The 25,199-nt window shown below is 49.1% G+C and overlaps 1 protein-coding gene across 5 annotated transcripts in view; it reads left to right on the top strand.

Annotated features, from left to right (window-relative positions):
• The window catches only part of ZMAT4 (zinc finger matrin-type 4), a 45,467-nt gene that overhangs the window by 9,127 nt on the left and 11,141 nt on the right, over positions 1-25,199 (top strand). For 2 of the 5 annotated variants that reach the window (XM_088180149.1, XM_088180147.1), the window contains exons 2-4: positions 5,104-5,205; positions 15,824-15,913; positions 20,169-20,325. In XM_088180149.1, the coding sequence (XP_088036275.1) occupies positions 5,104-5,205; positions 15,824-15,913; positions 20,169-20,325 (349 nt within the window). Of the gene's footprint in view, positions 1-1,893; positions 2,477-5,103; positions 5,206-15,823; positions 15,914-20,168; positions 20,326-25,199 lie in introns of those variants that run through there. The other 3 variants (XM_088180148.1, XM_088180150.1, XM_088180151.1) reach the window with 3 other exon arrangements.

Below are 25,199 nucleotides of genomic sequence, written 5' to 3'. Positions count from 1 at the left end.
TGCCACACACAATCTTGTTCTGATTTTCCAGGCTCCAATAAAGCGTGTCAAAATGCATCAAAGGCTCTGTGCAGAAGTGAAGCAAATTGACTCTGTAGAGGATTTAGGGAATGGAGGGAGTTGGGATAAACCCCAAACCAAACAAGAACTGCAGGGAAGGTGAAGCATGGTGGAGACAGCAGATGTGCAGCACAGCTGGAGGGATGTGGAACATCTTTGATTTGGCAGGAGACTGGGAAAAACTGAAAACAGCACACACATCCTCTGGAGATGTGGCTCGTAGGGAGCTCTTTGTGAGTAGGGACACACTGCCCTGGGACTCAGGATTGTCTGGGCTCTGTTACCTGTCCCTGCTCCACCTCTCTGCGGCTATGGAGGGACAGCAAGGAAGTTCGGGTGCTGGTACAGGCTGAGGCTGCACATCCCATGGCTGTGAATTTGGGCTCTTGCAGCAGCTCAGGGTGGGCTGCAGAGTCCTGTCATCGTGGGATGGGTTGTCCTGTCCTGTCCTTTCTGTCTGTGGCTGCCAGAGAGAGCCAGCAGCACAGAATTGCCCTGGGCTGCCCTATCCCAGCCTTTTTCCTGGCTGCTGTGGCCTCCAGCACCCAGGCTGTCCCAAGGCAATAAAAGCAGGAGGAGAATTTTACTCATGGAACAGGCTCAGCCATTGTCTTGTCGTGCTGGGAAATCAGGCACTTCAAAAGGCAGTTTTGCATTTCTTCAGATGCCTCAATGTAAGTGCAGTGACAGAGTTGCTCAAAGCACATTAATTATTAGTAAAGGCTTTTTTTCTTTTTATTGCAAGACAAATTAAACAACAGACGAAAACAGGAGGTGTTACACGAGATGTTAATCCACGGGAGAGTGACAGCAGCAAAAGCCACAAATAATTCATAACATGAAAATCAGGACATTTAATTTTTGACTTGTTGTTTGCATTTGGCATTTGTACACGTGCTCGGTTGCCGCTTCTCTTGTGCTCCAGTGTGGAGATTTCGGAGGCTGTTAATTTTGGAAAAAGTGATTACAGGCCTTCAAGAGTAAATCAGATAAGAGACCACAAGTCTTTTTTTCTCTTCTTGACTGGAAGAAGACAAGTTGCTGAACCCTGTGTTTCCTATGACACTTCCTGTCCTCGATTGGGTAATAGAAACAATGAGTGTGTACAGGAATTCCAGGGCACTTCCACCACTCTCCTGTGTGACAGGACACATTCAGCATGTGACCCCACCTGGAGGGATTCAGCAGGTGCAGAGCATTTCCTTAGAAAGTAATTTGGCTTTGCATGTCTCTGATGTCAGTTGTGGGTTGCTGTCCTGTAAAATTTAGTGCAGCTTAGTTAGCACCTTTCTGGACTTTGCCAAAACCTGGCGTCAGTCTGATCAAACTGATTTTTCATTGAGCTGTTACAGTCACTGAAACTGCTGAGAAGAATGGCAAGCATATGGCACAAGGTATTGAAACGAGGTCTCCTGTGACACACTGAGCCATTCCTGGAGCTGCTGGCATGTGCAGAGACCATGGATCTGGGGCAGGGAGGGGACTTGGCACTGCAGTGTGCCACATGAAGCCAGAATAAACCCCACCGAAGGAAACAGAGCAGTTGTCATTTGTGGAGGCCCCATCATGTCCCCACCTGGGGAGGAGGACAGCAGGAGTTTCAGGTGTTTATGCCTCAGCATGGCAGTTTGTTCAAGGTTATGAAACCCGTGTTAATTCTTCAGTTCTCAGCAAGAAAAGTCTCTGAGAGCGTTCAGGGCCATGTCCCACCCTGCTCAGCACCTGTGGCTGCCCTCGAGTGTCCCTGAGAGCCGAGGACACGCTGCTGGCTGAGCCCCTCCCTCCCCTGCTGCATCCTGACAGGTGGGCTGACATCAGTCCTGGGCTAGTGAGGCATGTGGGCAGGGAGACAGTCACAGTGGTATTAAGTGATTAGAAATACATAAATATTAATTGCTTACGAACTCCCTTTATCACACTTGCAGGCAGAAGAAGTTAATAAATCACTGCTCGGATTAACCCACAGAAGGGTAATGCAAAGTGTATCTGAGATGAGACAGAAACGGGGAGGGAGCTGTTCTGGAGAGGAGGAAGTGCTGGTTTTAGGCTGTGTTCTTTTCTTTTTCAGGGTTTTGTGTCTGGAGCCTGCCTCTGCTGCAGAGGAGCCACCATCCAGCCTGGCTGTGGCATCTCTGCACCAGTCCCTTGGGACAAGCAGGTGTTTGGTTCCTGCACAAATCCCCAGGGAAATTCCAGCCCTGGACCTTCCCTGAGGTCTGGTGCAAAACCAGCCTGGGGACTGAGGCAGCTGTAAAACCTCTGTGCTGGAAAGGGGCATTCCTTTCACTGCATCTCACTGAATGCATTCACTGAATGCAGTTCGTGCATTCCTTTCACTGCATGTTAGCTGGACATTCTTTGCCTGCTGTTGAGGAGGGGAAGAGACTTTTTGCTCCTCTGCATTTCTGTGGGACAGGTAATTGTCTGTTTTCTCAAGTCAATGACTGGTGCTTGAATTTAAACTTGTTCTGGCGCTGTCTTTGTTTCAGTGGCCAGTTTGCAAGGGTGATTTCTATAAATGGGTGCTGGTAGTGGGTTGCTTGTGTGGAAATCTTCCTTGCTAAGGTGACTCTATTATATTTTGTCAAAATTTAATTTTGCCTAGAGCAGTTATTGTTACCAGAGCTTTCTAATTATTTTAAGTAGCCAAGCTTACATATGCTCGAATCCTCATAGCAGTTTAGCCTAATATATTCATGCAAAAGCATGAAGGAGGTATTGCTTCCATTTGTTCTTTTGTTCTTCCTAATCCCCATTCCTGTCTGCTCTGCCTTGCTGTACTTTTTGTCACCATGAAAAAGCAATGCCTGGGAAAAGCAGCAGTGAAACCCCCTGCCAGAATCGCAGGCAGGAGGACACCCAGTTACATTTCTGTGCCTGGACAAGGGGACCCTGCCATCCTGCAGGCTTTGGGCTCGCTGTGCTGCCTGGGGGCACAGGGACCTCTCAGGTGACCTCTCAGGTGACCAGGATGTGCTCCAGGGTTTGGGAGCAGGGCAGGAGGGTGGGAGTTTCTGTCACATGTAGCTGTGCTCTGGGTGCATTATGTGAGGCTCTCCTATCCCAGAGAGACTTTTATTGGGTAACTCGGATATTTACACTTGAATTGTGGTGCACAGCAGTCACATCAGCAGCAGAACCACCGTGCTCTCCTGGTGCTGAACCTGTGATATGGAGGGGAACACATCCCACACCTGCATCAGAACTTACTGCTTAGAGAAAAAGCCTGAGATCCAGTTCCTGGATAAGGCTGTTCAGCCCCTGCTGCTACAAAGGAGGACAGACGATTCCATTTGGGGAAAATAGACTGGTGCTCTGATAACAGAGCACAGAATGCTGAACTAATACTGAGAAGCTTTTGATTTACTCTTATTTTTGCAATGAGGGTTTGTACTAGCATTGCAGGCTGCATGCAGATGAAGGTGGTGTTACCTGTCTCTGGCTTGGTTGCTGGATTGAGGTTTAATGAGATTCTTTGGCTTGCTTTGTGTCAATCTGTTGGAGTTAAGTGCGATTACTTCCTGCTACTTTGTTTTGCCTTTGATGCAATTTTGCAACACTTGTATTCCTAAAAGGGTCTTTTGGTGTCTTTGAAAGTTTCTCAATGCAACATCTCTCTGGACAGAGTAAATGAAGGTTAAAACTAGGCAGATAGCAAGAGAAAACAAGCAAACGTCTTTGCAGAATCAAACAAAGAGCAGCAGCAGAGGAGCTCTGAGATTTGTATTTTTGTCTGCTAAACCAGAACACCTGAGCAAACCTTTTCCTGGAACTCGAGGCTGGCTGGTCTCTCCAGGTGGCAGTCTCTGGTGTCTCTTGTTTTCATAAGATATGCAGAGGCCACAATAAGCGTGGGATGGCAGGACCCTGGGGATTTGGCATGACCAGCTCCACTGCACAGCCCGGCAGTGACCAGCCCTTCTCACCTGGCTTTGTCTGCTAATGAGATCCCGTAGCCTGCTCATTGCCTTGTTGTTTTTCTTCCCAGTCACTGGAATGAACTCTACAGAACCTGTATTATCGGTCTCCATTATGCTCAGGTTTGTTATGATTGTGAATTAATAGATTTTATCTTGGAATTAATGAAGGCACCAGACTTTCTTTTCCCTCTTACTTTTCATAGGGGTTGGTTTTAAATATTCTCTCTATGCAGCTGTTTCTGTTGTTTTTTGGCTCTGCTTGGGTCCAGTCTGATGTAAGCCTCAGCCTTCCTGATACACCCCTTGATTGTGAGTTCAGATCTGTGTGCCTGCAGTGGCACAATGAGAAGGTTGTGAACAGAGGAGCAACGTGTTCCTGTGAATCAGAGCACTCAGAAAGCTCGTTTTAAAGGTGCAAGTGTCCTCGTAGAAAGTTCTGGGGAACACATAAATATTTAAACAGCTTCTGGAGAGCATCACAGCTCAGTAAATCATCCAAACAATTCTCTTCCACATCTGAATTGAGAAATACAACAGAGTGTTCTTCCAGCTTAAAACCACCTTCCTCCAGGTTTTGATGCTGTTTGCCTTCTCTGTAAAAGTCTTTATAAGCTCTTTTATTGTTGTATAACAAATGGTCAAGCCTGTTTTGAGCCATGAGCAATCCCTGCCACAGCTGGTTCTGTTCATGGAGTTTCTAGATAGGAAAGGTGGTGAGGAGCAGCCGTTCACAGGCAGCTCACAGGGATGCCAGGGCAGGACAGCTGTGCCATGGCACCTGTGCTGTGCCTGTGGCATTCAGAGGATGGATGTGCTTGGGCACATCTGGCTCTGTGTCCAGCTGCTCCACTGCAGCAGAGCAGTGCCCAGCAACTGCCCAGGGCAAGGAATGAACACTCTACACGGGCTGTTGGTGCATGAACCTGGGGACTGGGGATGTGGTGGGGACTGTGTGTGTGTCACATTTACACCTGTGTAACGTTGCTTTCGTTCCCTCGTGGAGACAACAACTGCTCGGCTCGAGTGTCGCCTTGCCCTTGGCTCTACAGGAGCCTTGTCACACACACCTGCCTGCTTTCTGTAACTGATTCTGCTTCTTGTCTCTTCTCTCTGTCATGCACAGATGAAATCCTCTGACATCGACCAGGAGTTGTTCACGGAGAGTTACTGCAAGGTGTGCAGTGCGCAGCTGATCTCGGAGTCGCAGCGCGTGGCGCATTACGAGGTAGGATGGGGTGTGCGAGTGTCAGTGCCTGCTGCTGCCGTCCTGCCCTGCCTCTCACGGCACTGCTGCCTGCCCGCCTTTTCCTTCTGTTTCTGCCAAGTCAGCCTGCAATTTGATCAGGACTGAAGGAAACACAGTTAGCAAGGAGAGCAATTAAGAGTGCAGCAAAACAAGCTCAGGTTGTATTAAATGTGCTGCACTGTGGCTTGCTGAGTAGGAATCACTGATTGTGCAGAGAATAGATTAGAATTTGTGAATGTATTTAAGCACTTAAGAGGTAGTGAGCAATGAATAATTAGAAAGGATGGATTATTAGAGACATGTTAGAACAGCAATTAACAGCACTGCATATCTTCAAAACAAACTTAACTACATTCCTATTAAACGAGGAGGAAATTATGGAGGGATATGATGCTGTAAAATCCTTCAGGGAAGGAAACCCACTGCCTGGGTGTAGATCCTGCCACAGAGAGGGGCTCTTGGTGTTCACCTGAGGGGAGAACAGAGATTCTCAGGTTGAAATGCAAGAGAGGTGCAGGTCACTGTGTGGTGGCTGTGCACGAGGGACTGTCCTCCCCTGGGGGCATGGGAGATGGTCCAGCCTGTCCTGGGGGACTCCAGAAGTGATGCATGTCTGCATTATCTATATCACATAGTTTGTATCTACAGTATAAACTGTATTAACTCTTATATTAATTGTATATAATATAAAGATAATATAGATATTTGGATAATACGGAATAATTTGGTTTGATTTGGTGGTCTTGGAGGTCTTCTCCAACCTAAACAGTTCTGTGATTCTTGTGATGAGCTGGGGGATGAGGGACTTCATTCACAGGAAGTGTGTTTTATTTCTGGTTTTGGTCACATGGAGACTACCAGTGTCTGCAAAGTTCCAGCAGATGCAGAGTTTGTGCACAGGGACCTGGAAGATGAAGTTACCCCAAGCATTTGCTTGACTCGAGTGCTTTGCAGTTGATACACGAGGGAGACAATTGTGAGGCCAGTGGAGAATGTGCAGGAAGCTTAATGTACATGATCTGAGGATGCTGTGCTGCATTAATTATCGATGGGAACAAGGATGTACGTTTGCTTGTAGGGCACTTTACATGTCTGTTTTGGTGAATTTCTTAGGAGCTCTTCTGTAAGTGCTCCTCTGGCTGCCCTCTGTGTGCAGCAGAGATCCCTGGCACCTCTGTGAAGCTGAAGGCTGCAGTTTTAGGGACACCTTCCAGATCTTGGTACTGGGCACCGCAGATGCCAAATTTTGCCTACAGGAGGCAGGAGCATTTCTGCAGAAACAGGAGCAGCGCCTGGTGAGGCACAGGGTGCTCAGCCAGTCTCGTCTCCTCTGCGCCTGTCACTGTAGGTATGAGCTGAATCATTAATTCATAGCAGATGTTTTTGAAATGTGGAAAACAACACTGTTTTCTGTTGTATATTTTAGTGTGAGGTGTTGTGCTCGTTTGTCATCTGCTGTGAAATCCCAGCAGACGCTGTGGATGTTTGGCACAATAATGTCATTCCCAAGCCTTGCTGGTGGGTTGCATAACACAGAGCAGAGGCTTGGAGTGAGTGAGCTGTGAGGACGAGTTAGGATCCCCTCGGGTGGCCCAGAGGCTGGGAGTGCCCCTGGCTGTGCCACACCTTGCTGCTCTCCACAGGGAGCACTGTCCCTTTGGGTGTTCTGGTCACCACTCCTGAGTGTGGTGCTCATCCTCCTGGTAACCTTCTGGCACCCTGGTCCCAAGAGGTGAGAGGGTGAAAACCTGCCCTGAGGTTTTCTAAGGAGGTGGAGATGGGGGCTCCATCCTTCCTGAGGCTGCCAGCCCTTGCTGCAGGCCATTAGTTACTAGCAGGAGTGTAAAATTCACTGCTTCTTTCTAATTCTCAAAGTATCTGGTCACAATTTTCACACCTTTCTTTTTTTTTTTTTCTTTACATTTAGAAAGTGCTGTGTTGTTAAAAACTGATTATTTTCATAGGGGAAAAATCAACGTCAGAAGACTAAATGCTCTGCAGATCCATTTTCAGGAGCCCTGGGGGTGGCCACCCCGCTGCCCATGGGTGCTGGGGACCCTTGGTGCTGCTGCAGCCGGGGGTGCTGAGTGCCAGGGCTCTGTCTGAGACGGGTTTGTCTTGGTCAGCAGCGCCCTTATCCTTCCTGAGCCAGCCTGGAGAGAGAGGGGATTGATCACTGCCTCGCTAGCGCAGTCAAGTGAGCTCTGCAGCCCTTGTGCCAGGGACTGGAATCTTGGCTCTCTGTGCATGCAAAATAAGACATTTCTCTGTAAGAAAATAGAGGGAAACAGCCTATGAAAGGGGGACGTTTTTATCTTGCCAAACAGGAATAGTCAGTTCCAATCGCTGTCTCATCTCCTTCTCCAAATCACCAACCAATAACTTTTCTTCTGTGCTACTTTGCCAGGAATAAAAAATGATTTTATGTCAGTCACGCAGTATTAAGCGATATTATTTCCAAGGGCGAGCGTAGTGGAAAAATGACAAAAGGATCAGAGTGTTTGCAGCAGTTTTTGCTTCCAAGTTGACGCACAGCACTGCTGCCTTTATTGCATGTGCTCCATGCAGCGGTGTTCCTGGCTTTGTTTGTCTGGCGTGTCTGATGCACCCTGGCTCTCCTTGCCATCCTGCTGAAGCTGCCAGGTCCTGCCCTCTGGAGGGGTCACCCCAGGACAGAGCTGAGCCCAGGAGCTGCCTTGGGATCGCCTGGCAGTGAGTTCCCAGAGGAGGAAATGCCCTAACGAGCTCGGTGCACACTGCACTGCTCCAGGGGCTGATGCTGGGCAGCTTCTGAGCTCACGAGGAAGAGACAAGGCAAACCTTACTGCTTGGTGCTGATGCCCAGAAGGGTGTGCATTTGCATATTTTAATTCTTAAAGCAAATTGATATCTTAATTTGTCCCCTGAAGTATCAGAAAACTCGCTTCTGCTTCTGGACTAAAGCAGCGAAGTGTGGATGCCTGAGACAATGCCTGGGTGTCACTCAGTGTGCTGCTGTGCCATGCCGAGTGCCCCTGAGGTACCTGGCTCCCCTGTCCTCCCTGGGGGGAGCAGAAGGGAGCAGGGTGGCTGTTGGGGTGAAGAATCCCTCGCTGCAGGTGATGGCCAGTGTGGGGAGGGTGTTTCACACCTCGTGTGCCCCTCTTGGTTTCGAGGGGTGACAATGTGCTGCACTTGCTGCAATGCCATTGAAAGTCTGTGCCCCAGAAATGAATTTTTTGTTTTCTGTATCTCTGCATCTTTCCTTCCTCTGGAGCTGGAAGCCTCTTTGGTGCTGAATTCTCTCTGGATTACCTGTAATTTAACACTTCCTTCCAGCTCTGTCTTTGAGAGAGGTTGTATTAATCACTTTGGTGAGCTGCTCAGTAAATTAAAAAGCTAAAACAAAGAGAGCTAAGGTTTCTTAGTTAGCTCTGAGTCCGCATCTCTATGTAGAAGTGTTCACAGCCATTAGGAAGATGTTAACATTTATTTTCATGTTTCCCCTTGAAAATCCTGCAGGAAAATTACCTCATATGCAAAGTTGCTCTCAGATTTCACCCTGAGCTGCACATTCATCACCACATTTGCTCCTCAAGCTGCTGTAATGCTCTTCTCCATTTTCTCCATAATCTTTATTGCTTCAGGTGTTCAGAGAGTGCCTTGTTTTTCCGTTTAAAATGCAGGAAGATGCCAGGTCTGGAGGAAGGGCAGCAGGAGGGGCCGGCTCACCTTATGGGAGGAGGGAATGCTGCTTGAACGCAGGGGAGGGCGAAAAATTCAAATGCAGAAGAAACTGGGGAGAACAAATCAAGTGCCATGCCCTTTGGCTCCTCTCTGGAGCTGGGCTCTGTGGAATTCCTGCCTTTGTCTCGGCAGCAGAGCAGGCAGAGCTGTCCACAGCCTCGTCAATACTGCGTGTCTGCAGGGGCTGCACTGGTGCTGGGGTTAATCTGCTCCACTGGGGCTGTCCTTGGCTGCAAACGGCGTGAAGTGATGGCTTGTCTGAAGGAATAATAAACATTGTTTACTATTGGCACATTAGTGCCTTAAGGATCAAGATGTGTGTGCTCAGAACGGCAATCCTGTGTCTGAAATATTAATGTGCTGCAAGAGCACATACTCTATTTAACAAAATAAATGCTGTGCTAGAAAGCAAGGAGCTGGAATGTTGTGTTTGTACTCCCAGTTCCCTGTGTGAGATGCTGCTAGCATTTCCAGGATGGAGGAGTGGAAGGGATGTGCTCTAGCTGTAAATAAAGGCTGCACAGGCTTCTGCTGGTGGCAGTGATCATGGAAGGGAACGTGACATTTGCTGGCCGTGATCTCCCTCGTGTCTTCTGCCACTGTTGCTGCTCACCTGCCATGCTGTGTTTTGCTTTGGTGGCAGTGACATGTAAATCTTTCAGAGGATGAAGGAGGAGGGGACACCCCACCCGTCCTGTCCATGTCCTTCCACTGCTGGAACCTGCTCTGCTGTGGTGTTCACAGTTTTTGTGGCTGCTCAGACATTACTGTTATCCTGCTGGTGTTTGACAGGAGAGCCTTGGCTTGAGGAGAAAAAGCTGAAGAGAGCATATTTGTGTTGCAGAGATGATGAGGGTGCTGCTCTGTTCCTTCTGTGAGCACATGCAGGCCTGCTGTGGATATTCCTTGGCACTTTGTGTCGTGGTAACGGCCCCAGGTAAAATAGGTTCAGGTAAACTCCTTGGCATGGGAGGGAGATTGGTGGGTGCCAGGGTTTTAGGGCACAGGGCTCGTGTTTCCTCTCTGCTCTCAGGGCAGCAGCAGCTGCTGCATCACACTGAGCTGTGGGAGCCAGTGGAGATGGGATGGGACTTTACAAGGCTCTGTGTTAGTGCTCTTTGTCAGCATTAATGGCCGAACATTATTTTTAATGCACTCCCAGTGTCAAAATCTATTGCTAAACAGCACCAACAGCAGAGCAGATGAAGCCCCGTGCACAGCTCCCTTCCCAGGTTCTTGTGCACAGAGGCCCACTGCTGTCTAAAAATAGCTGGAGTTAGAAGGTGCTTCAGAGCAGCAGTAAAACACTGGGGAAATGGGACCCCAGGGTTAGCAGTAATGGAGAGGCATAAGGGATGGCACATTAAGGCTACATGGAATGAAAGCCAAGCAAGGTTGCACTGGCCCAGCCTGGCCAGTGTCCCTGGGAGCCAAGTTCTGCAGCATTCCTTCCTCATCCTGCTGCACGGGAGGCACCTCTCTTCCAGGTATTCACTCTTGCTCGCTTTCAGTATTTTAAACTTGCAGCCCGTGTTTGCACTGGGGTTCTGGGTGTTTGAAAGCAGCCTTTAGTTCTGGTGCTGTGTTGTGACAGAGCCGCCCCCGAGCTCGGGGCTGACGGGCTCTCAGCAGTGACTGGCACTGGTGCTGGAGCAGGATTTGTTTCACACAGGCAGGGTGGAAATGGAGCAGCAGCACTGCAGCTGCTGCTGGGCAGCTCGTGTGCACAGCACACATTGCATTTGTGTTAACTCTTGTGTTGGCTGCCTGGTGCTGGGGGCTGTGCCAGCCCACCCCTCGAGCAGCAGCGCCCAGCGTGGCCCGAGGGGAGGGATTTGAGCTGCAGGTGAGCAGCGAGCACTGAGCTTCGTGTGTGGAGCCCATTCCAGAAGTTGCCAGCCTGCTCGCTCTGTCCCTGTGTCCCCTTTCCCTTGGCATGTGTGGGTTGGGTTGGGTTGGGTTGGAAGGGACTCTAAAGGCCAAGTCCAACCTCTGCAAGAGCAGGGGCTCCAGTCAGGCTGCTCAGGGAGGTGCATTGCCTGGAAAAATCCCATAATACCAACAGAGAAGGAAATGCTCGGTTGCATTTGTGTAGATGTAAGATCCACCTGCAGAAGGAATGTGAGGGAGTGATTTAAGAAGGGGCTGTCAGTGGGTTGGGGACGAGCAGTGCCTGTGGTGGCCGCAGGGGTGGCTGAGCCTGGCTGCTCCTGCCATGCTGCTCTGCCAGCAGCCTCCAAGGAGAGTTGTTTCCTCTCCAGCAGTGCCTTGGACGAGAGATACTTTGACTACAGTCAAAACCAATATAGGAAGCAGTGGAGCTAAAGATCACAGCTGAAATGGTGATTCCTGAGACAGAAAACCATGCTCAGGATCCTCACTAGGAATCAGCCTGGTGAGCCAGGTGGAATGATCACAGATGGGAGGAATTGGAGCTAGTGGTTGCTTGGCTGAATAGATCCTCAGCAGTTGCCTTAATGTGTAAACAAATCAATGTCGAAAGCAGCAACGTGACTCTCTTTGCTTTGGAGCAGCCAGTTTGATGGGGGTGCGAGTTCAGCTGAGCACTTGGGAATTGCAGACACATATCTGTGTGCCCAGGAAGGCAAAGGCATGAGTAGACACTTTTTAAAACATTAACTCATGGAGGAAAGAGGGTAAGCTGATAGAAATGACCATAAATTATAAATGAGGCTTTTCAAAAATTACAAAGGGAGAAAAAGGACATTGGCATCCAGCAGTGTCTGGAATAACAGCCGGGGAGTTCAGCTCTGCAGCGAACCACAGGGATCTTGACAATGTTTGTTGTGTGGGTAGTAGAGGCAGAAAAGGGAAGGCATTTGCTGAAAATACTTCTCCTGTCTATTTAAAAAACGCAGAGGATGTTGTTATATCATAGAGGAAGAAATAGATTGGTTCCATTCCAGTAGAAATTGGGAGGGTTGTTAGGCAGCGATTACAAATTCCAGAATGATGTGGTGTAGGTCAGCAAGTCCAGGAATTCACGAGTGGGTGCCTGGAGTGTGCTGGCCACGGGCAGTGCACTGTCCCTGCTGGCCAGCTGTGGCAAGTGGGGGAAGTTTCCAGGAGGAGGAAGCACAGGGCCAGGCACGGCAGTGCTGGGAGCCAGAGCTGGCCAGCTTGGCACAGCTCCTGGGCACAGAGTGCTGGGGAAACGGGCTGGAGGTGATGTGCCTGGGTTTCTGCACAAGCCTTGGGGAACTGGGCCAGCCAAAACAACTTTCTCTCTTTTGATGAGATTACAAGTGGGGCCAATACAGATAATAAAATTGGTATAATCATGTGACTGCGTGTTGCATGGCAATTTAATTAAGAAACTGCCAGCACACAAAAAAATCAACACGGTGTACACTAAAAGGATTAAAACCCAACCAATGGCCTTCTGAAAAAGAATTTATTACAGACTGAGAGAAGCTGCAGCCATTTGGGCTGCCATGGTGGTTCCTTCCTTCATCTCACACCTGTGTGCTGTCTGCTGTGCTCCTCAGTGTGGGGGTCCCTGCCTTTGGCTGGAGAAGAGCTCACAGAGGAGGAGGAGCAGGAGAGGAAAACTAAACTGCCCAAAACCATAAAGCTGCCAGCACAGGAGGGAGCGAGGATTGATGAAGGGATATATGGGGAATAGGGAAATGAGATTATATGCTAGCACAGCCTGAGGGAAGCTGCAGAGATAGTTGGTTTGAACCTGACAGGAGATGGGAAGAAGCCCTCACAAGCAAAGTGCTTTAGACTGCTGGGTCAGCCTGAACCAGGGCTGTAAAGTGGGAGCAGCTCCCGGGCCATGGTGGGGTGAGAGACTCCTCTCCCAGACCCTGGGCAAACACAGGGAAGGGAAGGTGTGTCTGTGTGTCTGTGTCTGTGTGTCTGTGTGTGTCTGTGTGTGTGTGTGTGCCCTGGCCACCCCCGGGCTACAGTGGCTCAGCTGGCAGCTTCTGGCCGTGTGGAGGTGATGGTCAGTGCTCCCCAGAGCCACTGCTGCATCCACAGAGGAGGAAGGGATGAGCAGCCCCTCCATCAGTCAGGGTGAGCAGGGCTGTGCATCCCAAACTCCCAAACTGTGCATCCCAAACTGTGCTGCCCCTGCTCCTGCAGAGACCTCGCTGCTTGCTCCAGGCAGAGCCGGCTGCAAAACCCAATTCATGCAAAATCTAATTGCATTTCAGAGCACAATTTAGCTCTGCTTTGCCCTTTTATGTGTTAGGGTTGAACTGCCAGAACTTTGCTGTCTCTGCTGCTGATCTTCAGTGTTAGAGTAGATTTGATAGAGATAGAAATGATCCATTTGTTTACTTTTATTGATGAGCCTTACAGTAGCAAATGAGCTTGCAATGCAGAACTCTGCAGCAGCTGTGTGAAAACAGACTGAGCTCCCTGCATAGTCAGGGCTGGTTTTCAAGCCTGCAGTATTAAACCAGACTTAGTGCCTTTAAAAGGTGCTGTTCCCACTAGAGACAGGCTAGTGAAAATGCCTTTGGCATAACACTTTGTACAGCTACAAAAGAAATATTCACGGGCACAGAAACACCCCTATTGCACGCAGGATGAGTAGTGGTGGCTGTTGGAGGTGCCTCCACAAGGCGGTGTGCTGTGGATTTACAGATGGGGCAAGGTTTTGTCTTTCCTAAAGCTTGTGCATGTGGTGAGATGGGTCAAAATGGGAGCTGGAGGTGCCCTAATCCCGGTCTATCCCAGTTGTCTGACTCCTGTTCGTGGCTCTTCCTTTGCCCCTTTGCTTTGTCTGGCACTTGCCCTCCTCGTGCCTTGAAGCTGCAGGTTTTCAGTCGGGAGAGGATAACCCGCAGTGCTGCTTGCGAGCAGCACACTAAGAATAATCACTGTGCTCCTGCCGTGCTCCTGCTGGGGTGTTGGGATGATAAATACACATGTAAATGTAGAAAACGCCAGAGATAAAATGGATGACAAATGGGCTGTGCTTCCTCTGCTCCACAGAGGGAAGGAGATGCTCACCACATACGTGCGGAGGCCAGGGAGGATTTTAAGCTCTGCTTTTATGATCCTAAGATAATAAGGTTGCATAAGGAGCTGTGTAATTTTGAATTATGCCAAACATAAGGAATTTCTTTACCTTGGCTTTCACAAATCCAAACAAATGGGCCAAGAAAGGTGAGAGGTGCTCTACAGAAGGCTGGAGCTTTGCTGTCCTTTAACGCTGCCATCTGGGCACTGCTTGTGGTCCAGCTGAGTGCCACGGAGCAGAATTGTGGAAATGATTCCTCTTACCATCTTTGCAGCTTACACACGCCCAGCAACCCCTCCCAAATGTTTTGTCCTGTGAGCTGAGCAGGCTGTGGCTGCGTGGGCATCGTGATGTGCTGGATGAAGTCAAGCGAGGGAAGAGCCTCGTGACTGGGGAGATGACTCGAGGGAGCCTGGCTGCTCTGGGGGAAATCCAGCTCGGCAACTCTGGCCACGTTGCCTCTCCAGTGTGGCTGAGTGGCCCTGAGTGGTGCAAGGCACCCTCTGAGCTGGGGCTGCAGCCCAGCACCAGGAGTGCACCTCTGTGCTGTGCATTCCAAACATCTGCTTTGTCATTTTCTAGTGCACAGTCATTGTCGGGGTGCTCCTCTGAGAGCTGGAGCTTTGGGGTTTCCTGCACTTCCCTCTGACCATGGAAGGTCACATTTGCTGAATGCAGCAGGAAGACAAGCTGGGGACAGATATTTGACATTATTTATCTTGACTGATTTGCTCTGTGGAAAAAATTATTGCATAGTCACATTTCTGCATGCGAATACAAATATAGCTCCCTGCACATTTAGCTCCAAGTTTACACCACAGGAAAAAGAATGTTCCAGAACATGCTAATGATAATTTAATATTTTTAAATTGCAGCTCTGTGATCTGAAATTATAACATTATGGTGCTGTTGTTCTTTGGGGCAGTTGGAAAGGGTGATTCAAAGGAAACATTTGCATGGTAACAGCTCCCCATGTGTCTGCTGCCCATCTGCTGGGTGCAGGTATTTTGTGGCTGCAGGCTTTTCCCCCCTGCATCTGGTGGAAGACAAGACCTGATGTAAGTCAGGGTTTTGAAGGTTTATGTCTGTGGTCTAGCTGTAGAAGCTTTAAAATCTTCCTTTAAATCTTGCAAGTCCTGAGGATTTGCTTTGGCTGCTGCTGCAGGGGATGTCCTGTCTCCTCTGACCCTCACCTGCCTGTGAGCTCCAGCTGTGCCCAAAGGCTCTGTGAAACCTGCTCGTGTCTCCCTCATGGGGGATTTTTAAATGTTTGATCATTCTAAAAGCACTGGAGCTGTGGATTTGGTCTGTGTGTGTGCCCCTGACACCTTAGGATGCCGTTGTGTCTCTGGCTGAAGCTCAGGAGCCCCCATCTTTCAATCTGCCCCACCATGGAAATGCTCCAATAACAAATGCTGTCCTTCCCTTGCTGTCTGATCCCTGCTGTGCCTTGGAGAGCCTGCAGCCAGCAGGGTTTGGAGAGGGGCCAGGGTGGACCATTCCTTCTGCTAATGGCAGGTTTCATCCCACAGCTCGTTTCAGCTGGGTGCAGAGCTCTCTGAAAATTCTGAGAAGTGAAAATGCTTCTCTGCTTCTCACCTGGATCCTTCCCCCTTTTCTCCTCCAGTGGTGGATATATATGGTTATATATATATACACACATATATATATACACACACATATACACATATATATACATATATATATATATATATATATATACACATATACACACACACATATATATATATATGGAAATATCTGTCAAAGGGATGTGAAATCTGACTGTGGGCTGGTGTAGTGAGCACAGCAACAGAGCCTCTTGCTCCTTGTGACTTCAGTTCTCCTTCTTCTCTCCTTTGTGCCCTCCAGAGTCGGAAGCATGCCAGCAAAGTCCGCCTGTACTACATGCTGCACCCCATCGATGGAGGCTGCCCGGCCAAAAAGCTCCGCTCAGAAAATGTGGGTACAACTCCAAGTCCCTGTTCCCCAGCTGCTTTGTGAATCACTGACTCTGGGCTACAGCATTCTCTCTTGCAGCCACACGTGATCAGGTGCCCAGAGGTAACATTTAGATTAGCTGAAATGCAAAGTAACTGGAAATAATTTTCAATAAACTACACAAGAATTATTATGTGCATCAGCAACAGTAATTGCCTTTTTAGTTATTTGAATGTTCTTTCATAGGAAAAAATATGCTGATAGCAAATACTCAGGGCTTGCTCCATTCCAGTGTGATGGCTGGGACTGCTGGTGAGCAGCTGGGGCAGGTGAAGGGGCAGTGCCTGTGGGGTGATCGTGCCTCCAGGTGTGGGGTGCTGGCCACTGAGGGGTGCTGGATGGCCACTGAGGGGTCCTGGATGGCCCCTGTGGGGTGCTGCTGGCAGTGGAGCAGCACTGGGGTCACTGGGCAGTGTCACTGGGGTCTGGGGACAGTGTGGGGTGGCAGTGGAGCTGTGCATGTGCAGAGCTGCTGTGGGCACACCTGGCAATGCCAGGCTGTGCTGTGCCCTCCTGCCAGCAGGAGATCAGGGGGTGCCACCACAGTGGCCTGGCTGAAAACCCCTGGGCTGAGCAAGAATCCCCAAAAGCAGCATCACCTCCCCAGGGCTCTGTGGCCTCCTTGTTCTGGCAGTCGATGTGCTTTATCCAAAGGCTCCTCTCCCATGTTTGCTCTCAGTCTGCCAATTTAAAGATTGGCCATTGGCTTCCTCAGCTGTGTTCAAATAAACAAGTGAAGGTGAGGAATTGGACCAGCTCACAGCCATTTGTCAGGCAATAGATAGAAGGAGACTGAATTTTTAAGAGATGGCTTCATGGGGAATTATTCATTTGTCTCCTTCCCACATTCTGGGGCTGTGTGAGGGCTGCAGCAAGGTTCCCAGCACACAGCATCCAAACCAGTTCAGTGTGACTGGGGCTGAGTGCTATTGATATTCAGTGTCAGATCTTGTAATTAAAGGGAGAAGCATGCAAGTTTTGCCCAAGGAATCTGAAAGCTCGTTTATGCAGTAATTAAAGCACGAGTGAACTTTTCTGTTGCACACAGGCCGATTGCAGATGCAATCTGCCCCTCCACAAGAGCATCTTGCAGTGATTTTATTGAGTTATTAATGGCAGTGTGGGCAGTGCCATGGACAGGTGCATACAGACAGGGAACAAACGGGGGCCTCTGAGGAGTTTGATGATGTCTAACAAGGAACCACATGCTGCATGTGCACCTCAGCATGGGATAGAGGACAGAAAACTAATCAGACCTCAAATAAATCAAAGTTGAACTATTTCCCACTGCTTTTGTGAAAGGCAATACGGAGAAGGAATGTAATTCTGTGTTTGCTGGTGCTTTTGCCAAGGGCAGCCCTAGTGGGGGTGGATTAACGTGTCCTCATGTTCTAGGTGAATGCTAGGCTAGGCCAGACCTAAATTCTAAAATTATTTGTGTTATAAAAATATCGCAGGGAAAATCTGCCAACGTTTACAGCTCAAAGTAGGCCTGTTGCTGATCAGATGTTATACAAGCCTTTGCATTTAGAGAGAACAGAACTATTTAGGACATCTCTGATTCTGCACAAGAACATCCCTACACGTGCAGGGCAGTGCCCAGTCCTAGCAGTGTCACTCAGGCCATGGCACAGCGACTTTAATGAGTGTTAGAAACAACCCGTGAAATTAAATTTCTGTAGAGTTATCTGCAGCTAAAAAGGGAATATTAGCCTTTTTTTCATCAGAACTGTTACATGGCTGTATGCCATTGGGTTTGTGTCCTGCTGACCACAGAGCTGACACCTTGTCCTTCTGCTGGAGGGAGGGTGGCTGCAGCTGTGGGTGCTGGTGCAGTGGACTGGAAAAACAGCATTTGCTTCCTGACCTCTCTGTGAGGTGAAGGGAGGGGTTGGCTGCTCTTTGAGGATTGCAAAAACTGCATTTCCAAAGCACCCCTTAGCCCTTTGGAGTGAGAAGTAGTGTTCCAATGGATAACAACTCGATTGTTGTGCTCTTCCTTATTGGTTTAATTTGGTGTGGAGAAGGGGAGGAACCTCCTGTCTTGACCTCTCATGAGCTGGTACTTGCTCTCTGCTGGTACTATGACAAAAACAAGCTCCAGAATGGAAATGGCCTGAATTTCCTATGGAGCAGCACAGAAAGCAGCTCTTTAACACCGAAAATCAATTCAAATTTAAAAGTTACTTTGCAGCACTTTAATGCTGTGGTTTATACTGCTGTGTTCTAGGGTTTGTATAATCTTTTCTTCTTAGTAAAACTTGGGAAATGAAGATAGCAGATTTGTATCTGTGGAATAAAAATCCTCGCTTTTCCTGTGGATTGCTTAAGGAACATCCAGCAAAGGACTGCGAGTGCCTTGCCTTGTCTGAGGATTATGCCTTTTAGCAGCTTGTTAACAGGCAGCCAAATAAGTGGAGTTAATTCTGATGGATATAGGAGACTGAAGTCTCTGATATTCCAAAAGAAGCCGTATAAATTAGCTGCAGAGCAGGGGAAGAGTGGGGATGTCAGTGTTGGGAGATGGATGCTTTAACTCCAAGCCAGTGATGTGTTCTGCTCTGCTTCAGTTTGTAAGAAGCCAGTGGCTCCTGTGCTGCAGTGAAGGTTTGTGAGGTGGGATCAGCTGGAGAAAGCTGCAGGAACAAAATGTAGAAATATTCCTTGGCTGGGCCTGGCAGCACGGGGTTAAGGAGCTGCCAGTGGAGCCACAGCAGCTCGGAGGAGCTGTGGGTGCTGGCTGTGGTGAGGAGGCATGGCTGGGTGCACAGGGCTGCAGAGCATCCCCAGGGAGCAGCTGCCTGGGGCACCCTGGCCGAGGCCCCGTGCGATTTCAGCACCTGCACAATCCCTGCACTGGTGTCATTCAGCAGGTGACAAAGGACACCGGATCAGCTTCCCCCGGGCTCTTTGGTTTCAGGTAAAACAGCCCCTGACAAATGAGAAGGTATAATTACCCTTCAGAACTCCTCTGGCTCTGTGCAGAGGCTCGGGGGTGGAGGAGGGAAGGGAGGAGATGCTGCAGACCTGGGGAAATCTTAATAATGGCAGAGCCCAAATACCTGGAGCATCCCACTTACAGCTGATGGCACTGGGTGTGTAAAAGTGGCTGTTAGGCAGCAGAGCTCTGTCCTGTGTGTGCAGAGGGGCTCCTAGACCCACCAAGACTCTGGGCACACCCCTCTGCTGCTGGTGGAACTCCTACCCACACATCCAGGAACTCCAGAGACTTGGGTGAGCCCAGGTGAGCTGTGGGTCAGTGTAAGTGGGACCCTGAACTCTGCATGAGGTAGTGGAGGGCTCTTTGAAGGGGTTTTCATTTTTTATTTCTAATTGCAGTCTAGCTGAGAAAGTAGGTTGAAAAGGAAAAAATGTCACTGAAGAGCAGCCCTGGCAGAGGAAGAGACCCTGGTGCATTAACACCGAAGTGTATCAGCTTTTCAAACGAGCTCTGTTGGAGGCTCTTTATATGTTGCCACTGATGATCAATAGATACTGGAAATTTTCTACTCTGCTCTTAACTTTCAAGTGATTTCCCTTTGAAGACATAAAATATCTTGAGAGAAAGCTATTTAAAAGAAGTGCAAATTACCCTCAGAACAGTACTAATCACCTCTTGAGATTCCTCCCTAAGGTTTGATTTACAGTTATCAACAACCAAAAAGTGATGAAAATCGGTCATTTTTCTAAAAGTGCTTTTTTTTGGGGGGGGTGGGGTGGGAAATGACCTTCAGTGGTGGGTCAGGTGCCCAGTCAGTGTTGGGTTCACCTAGGGCTGGTGTTGGATCTGCTGGAGGCACCTGTGTGATTTCAGACACTTCATTTGCTTTTCCCACCTGCAGAGAGGGCTGTGCCCCCCGTTGTGTCCCTCTGGATGTCCCTCTTAAATCCGGGGGAAGCTTTGGTGTGGGATGGCAGGGAAGGCTCTGCGTGTGTGAGTCCCTCCAGAGCACGGGAGTAAAGGCTGAGGGAAGGGAGCTGTGCCTGGGGATGTGCTGGGAGCTCCACAGGGACAGGCTGAGCTCCCAGTGCACACCCCACTGGAGGCTGCACTGGGCTGGCCCGAGGCAGGAGCAAGGCTGGGAGAGATGAGGAAAGGAGCCCCCTTGGCAGCCATGGCCTTGGCATAGCAGCCGAGATTCCTCCCTCCTGTTCTTCTCTCTCTGTGACTGTGCTCATGCACCTCTTTCTTTTGTCTGTTTTTGTCTCCACGCAGGGCAGTGATGGTGACTCAGTGGATAAGAACAAATGCTGCACACTATGTAACATGTCCTTTACCTCAGCAGTGGTGGCAGAATCGCATTACCAAGGGAAAATCCATGCCAAAAGGTTAAAACTGTTGCTAGGGGAACAGCCAGCACTAAAGGCCACAGGTAGGTGCAGAGGAGCAGGAGGGGCAGGTGCAGGGTGGGCTCAGGGTGCGAGGGGCTTGGCCAGGTGCTGGCTCGGTGTGTGCAGGCAGAAAATGGGCACAGGGTGCAGAGCTGAGCAGTGGTGGCTGCCAGAAGCAGCTCTTCCTTTCTGTTGCTGTCATAACAACCTTTAAAAATTCCTGATGCTCATTATTGTCTGCTTTGTTTATGTAGATGAGGGGTTTATCAGCTGGGACTGGCCCTGGTGCCAGAGCCCTATCTCTGGTTCCACAGTTCCAAAGTGTTTTCTCAGTGGAAGGCAGTGTCTCCGCTGGGTGCAGATAGCCAAGCCTGGCTTTAATTATCAGCAGTTTAATTATCAGCTCAGCTAATATGTTTAATAAACCTTTGGTGTTACTGTACAGTACAGAGCATCATCTTCTGTTGCCACAGAGGGAAACCCAGGCTTTAAAAACCCTTGGATTGATTGTCTTTTCATTTCTGCCCAGATGCGTTTCGTGCTTTCCTCCACGGTGATTCTAATAATGCAGCCTATTAACTTTCACATTTAAAAAGTCAAATGTTGAAATTGGACAATTTAACCATCTTATTGTTTGCTTAACCATAAGTCCCTGAAAACCACCAATAATCTGTGGAAAAAAAAAATCCTCTGTGGTTGTGGAAGCAGAAAATGCTTGAACAAAGCACTCACCTTTCTCCAGGAAGGGTTGCTGGGCCGAGGTCCTGCAGACAGATGTGACCCAGAATTGCTGCCAGTGGCACTTCCTTCAGCACAAAATACAAATGGAGCTGTGTGTACTGGACCCTGCCTAGCATGTAAATCCTGGATGTGATTAGATAATGGGGTTGGCACTCTGTCTGTGTGCTTTTGTTGCCTTTTTAACTTCACAGGCTGTAGATACTGATACAGAGAATATGATTTGTCCTTTGCTGGGGCGGCTTGGGAGCTGTTGGCCCCTTTGCCAAGGGAATGTGGGGAATGGTGTTAGGTGGTGCTTTGCTCAGGTTAACTGGCCGTGCTGGGCACCAGCGTCCTGTGGGAGGTGAAGGTAAAGCCCTGGGAGGTGGGGACCCAGCCCTGGGTCAGCCAGGGGGAAGGCTCTCCCATGAGCTGTCATGGTCCTGAGTTCACTCGTGCTGGGCTCTTGAGGCTGCTCTGTAGCTGGCCCACAGCTGCAGATGTGCCCAGGGCTTGCTCAGAGCTTGGGCCCCATCCCTCACGTGCAGCTGGCCAGCAGCTCCTCCTCTGGCACCAAAGGACCTGCCACAAACAAGCCCTGGTGTTCCTGCTGGAGTCCAGGTGAGCTGATGTTCACAGGAGTGCTGCATCTCGGGGTGGGGCAGGGACTGATTCCTGTGTGAGCTGGATTTGGGTTCACCCTTCAGCCACAGGGCCTGGCCAAGGCAGGGCTTGCTGAGAGCTGCAGCCTCGCATTGTGGTTTTTGTGTCACCTTTTAATCATCCAGATCAGCCCCACAAGCTGTGAGTGAGCCATGCTGCCTGCTCTGGAGTAATGGGCTCTTCAGCCACCCTAATCACTGGGAAGGAGCAGCTCGAGGACTCAGCAGCTCTTACAGACACTTGATCTGGAAGATGAAGCTGAGCTCAGGAATACATTAATAAGCACCTCCTTGCTCTCCAGGAGTTCTCAGAAATATGCCCTTTGGACACAGCATTTTTCTGGGCTCCCTACAGTCACCCAGCAGTTTTCACTGGACTTTGTCCCAGTCCTCTGGGGCTGGCAGCATTAAGTGTCTCAGAGAGAGTTTCAGAGACTCCACTGCTCATGAGTCCTGGGAGCCAACCCTGAGTGTGCTGGATGCTCCTGGGGGGGATATTCTGCTGCTTGATATTGTGGAGTTTCTGTCTCATCAGTCCCGAAGAAAATCACATCTATTCTTAGACCCCTTACAGAGATCTGCGTTCTCCTTCACAGTTTCCATCCAGATGGAACACAGACGTCCCATTCTCTGCCAGTGCTGTCGGGAGAAGAAGTGACCCAACAGTTGGGTTTCTCACAAAAACCATGTCTCATCATGACAGTGAAATCGTTGTGATCTTTGCTGTGGCTCTGCTGTACAAGGTTGTAGCCCTCAGAGGCTTTATGTCACCACTGTGGCTGATGAATTCCTCTAGTCATTTCCAACATCCTCTGTCAGCTTGGATCCCATCACCACCACGAGTTAAAAACCAAAGAATTGTGGGGGAATAGCTGCTGTCTTCATCAATCCGAGTGTGAGGACCTGCAGGCATCATTCCAGGAAAGTGGCAGTGGCCTTGGCTTTGGGACATCAAAAGGGAGACTGAGTAAATGGCTTTTTGGTTTGGCTGCAAGGATCTGTCCAGTCCTAGTCCCAGATTTCTGGGATTTCTTCTGAGGAAAACCAAGTTTCCCAGTGCCCCCTTGTTGTGGCTCACTTACTTTCTCGTCCTCTTGCTGAGTTTCTGGAGAGTGCCAATGGAAAAAGTTGGGTGCCATTTAAATCCAGATTGGAATAAAAAGCTTTGGATGTGAGAAAGAAGTCAAACATTAGTTCATTGCTGGAGTGCTAAAGTGTTTCTAAGTTAGTATTTTGCCTCTTGCAGCAAAGTAAGACTTTCTCACTTCCCTCCCACAGCGAAAGGGAACGTAAGGCAGACTGTCATGAGCTATTTAGCATTTTGAAATACTTGAAATAGTCAAACTCACAGCTTTTATGTTTGTGTTTTAGATGGAGAAACATTTTTAACTTTTGACGTTTCGTGAGTGTTTATTATTAATTTTCATGTCGCTGCTCAGGGAATGATGGCATTTGCTGTTCTGTAGCAGTTATGTAGTGCATATCAAGATGATAAATTCACATTTGTGGAGAAGTCAACTTTCATCTCTTTCTCTTTGGGAGAATTTGGTAGACTCGGGATGCTTTCATTAATTGCCAGGCTGGGCTCAGCACACCTTAGGACTGGTGGGGGTTGTCAGTGGGACCTGAGGAATGTGACTTTAAAGAAAACGCTTTGTCCTGTGAGTGCTGAGAGGAAATGCTTGCCCATGGCAGCCCCCATGTGATGCAGGAGGGGGCTCTGCTGTGGAGCTGTTGTCTCATGGGAGCCAGGTGTGGACGTGGGCTTGGAGCAGGGCTGGGGTGGGCAAGGATTTCCTCTCAGGGGTGCCAGGCCCCTGGCAGCCTCCCTCCTGCAGTGTGTGTGGGGCAGCACAAGCCCCAGGCTCACAGAGCAGAGATGCTTCTGTCAGGTTCCCTCAGCGAGCAGAGATGGAACTCCTGTGGACATCACCAGCTCCGTGAGCTTCAGCCTCCCTGGTCCCCCTCGGGCAGCAGCGTGCACAGAAACAAGGAGAAGGCTGCCCAGAAGATTGGATAGATTTAACTTCATAGCCTGGGGCTTGTGGAACAGCAGCCAGATCTGTCGCAGAGCCCCTGGGCTGCTGAAACTGCTGGTTGTTCATAATGCTCCAAACATCCCCGCAGCTCCGTCTGGCTCCCTGCTCAGCCCCGTCCCGGGCTGCTGCAGAGGGCTGGGTCCCCCCGGCATCACCAGGGCTCTTCCAAGGCTGGGTGGCACCACTGGGCTCTGGGCATGGACCCTTCCTGCAGGGAGCTCCTTGGGGACTGCAGGAGCACGTCTGCAAGAGCAAGCTGTGCTTGCTTTTCATGACTCAAACACGTGCAAAGTTTGAACTGGAAATACTGCAGTTCCCTAATAAATCCCAGTTGGAACTGGAAATACTGCAGTTCCCTGATATTCTTCCCAGTGGCTGTGCTGGCCTCTGGCTTTGCTCTTGGCTCACACTGGCAGTTCTGCTGCATGCACCTTGGAGGGGCATGGAACCACAGAAAAGACTTTTTTTTAGGAGCAAAATCCAGCCAGACCCTGCCTGGCCCTGCCTGGAGCAGCTCTTCAGAGGCAGCATCATCACTGCTGGAACTCTGATACCTTGGCAGTCATCATCAAAAACAATAGAAGGTTATAAACCCCTGGAAATTGATAAGGTTGTAAGTAATGTTATATGTAAGGTAGAATTTCCTTGAAGGGTGTCCCTTACTGAGGAGGTCAGCAGAAGATTTATAGCAATATTAACTTTCTCAAGCCATGGAGTCAATCACAGGCATAATTATATATCTAATTATATCCCTGTGTTGTTGTTCCTGGTGTCAGACACTGAGGTGGGTTTGGCATTTGCTGCCCTGTGCACTCATCAGGGCTCAGCTGGATCATCCCCTGATCAAAGACAGCCACCACACACCCCTTGCCACCTCCAAATGTGCCTCTTCCAATACCATGGAGAGAGCAGGCTGTTAATTATTTAAAGAGCAGACACTTCATCTGGAAAAGAAAAGGAAAGCTACATAAAAGGGAATTTTTGAATGAGGTGTGATAATTAAGTGCTAGTCATTGTATATTTTTGTGTCCCAGTGTTACCTGAACTTTATTTTACTTCGAACTCTTTTTTCCATCGGTTTGTGACTTGGATTGTACAAAGCTGGAAAACTGTTGAACAAAGTGCATTCCATTATATAAAGAATAATCACTCACTTTTTTTTTGAATGGTTTGGGGGTCGTGTTTGTGTTCCCAGATGGACTTTTGATGAATCTGAAGGAAAATAGAATTAAATTAAGGTAGTATGTTGCTGGTACCTGACAATTCACATTGTGAAGATCTTTGAGGGATGGAACTGACGAGGTTTTTTTTTTTCATCTGTGACAGTTTGCAATGACTATGGCTTTCCCCGTTCATTCTGAGACCAATTAAATTGAAAAATAAGAATCCTGGGATAATGATAAATGTGTCTCTATCCTGAGAAGATGGCTCTGCATGTTGTTTTTATTCTCCACTGACGAATTTTCCTGGGAGTAGCAATTCAAGCAGGATAAG

The sequence above is a fragment of the Sturnus vulgaris genome, chromosome 28, assembly GCF_052056855.1.
Source record: "Sturnus vulgaris isolate bStuVul1 chromosome 28, bStuVul1.hap1, whole genome shotgun sequence".
In the NCBI taxonomy this organism is placed as follows: Eukaryota; Metazoa; Chordata; class Aves; order Passeriformes; family Sturnidae; genus Sturnus; species Sturnus vulgaris.
This window is presented reverse-complemented; position numbering and strand designations above follow the sequence as displayed.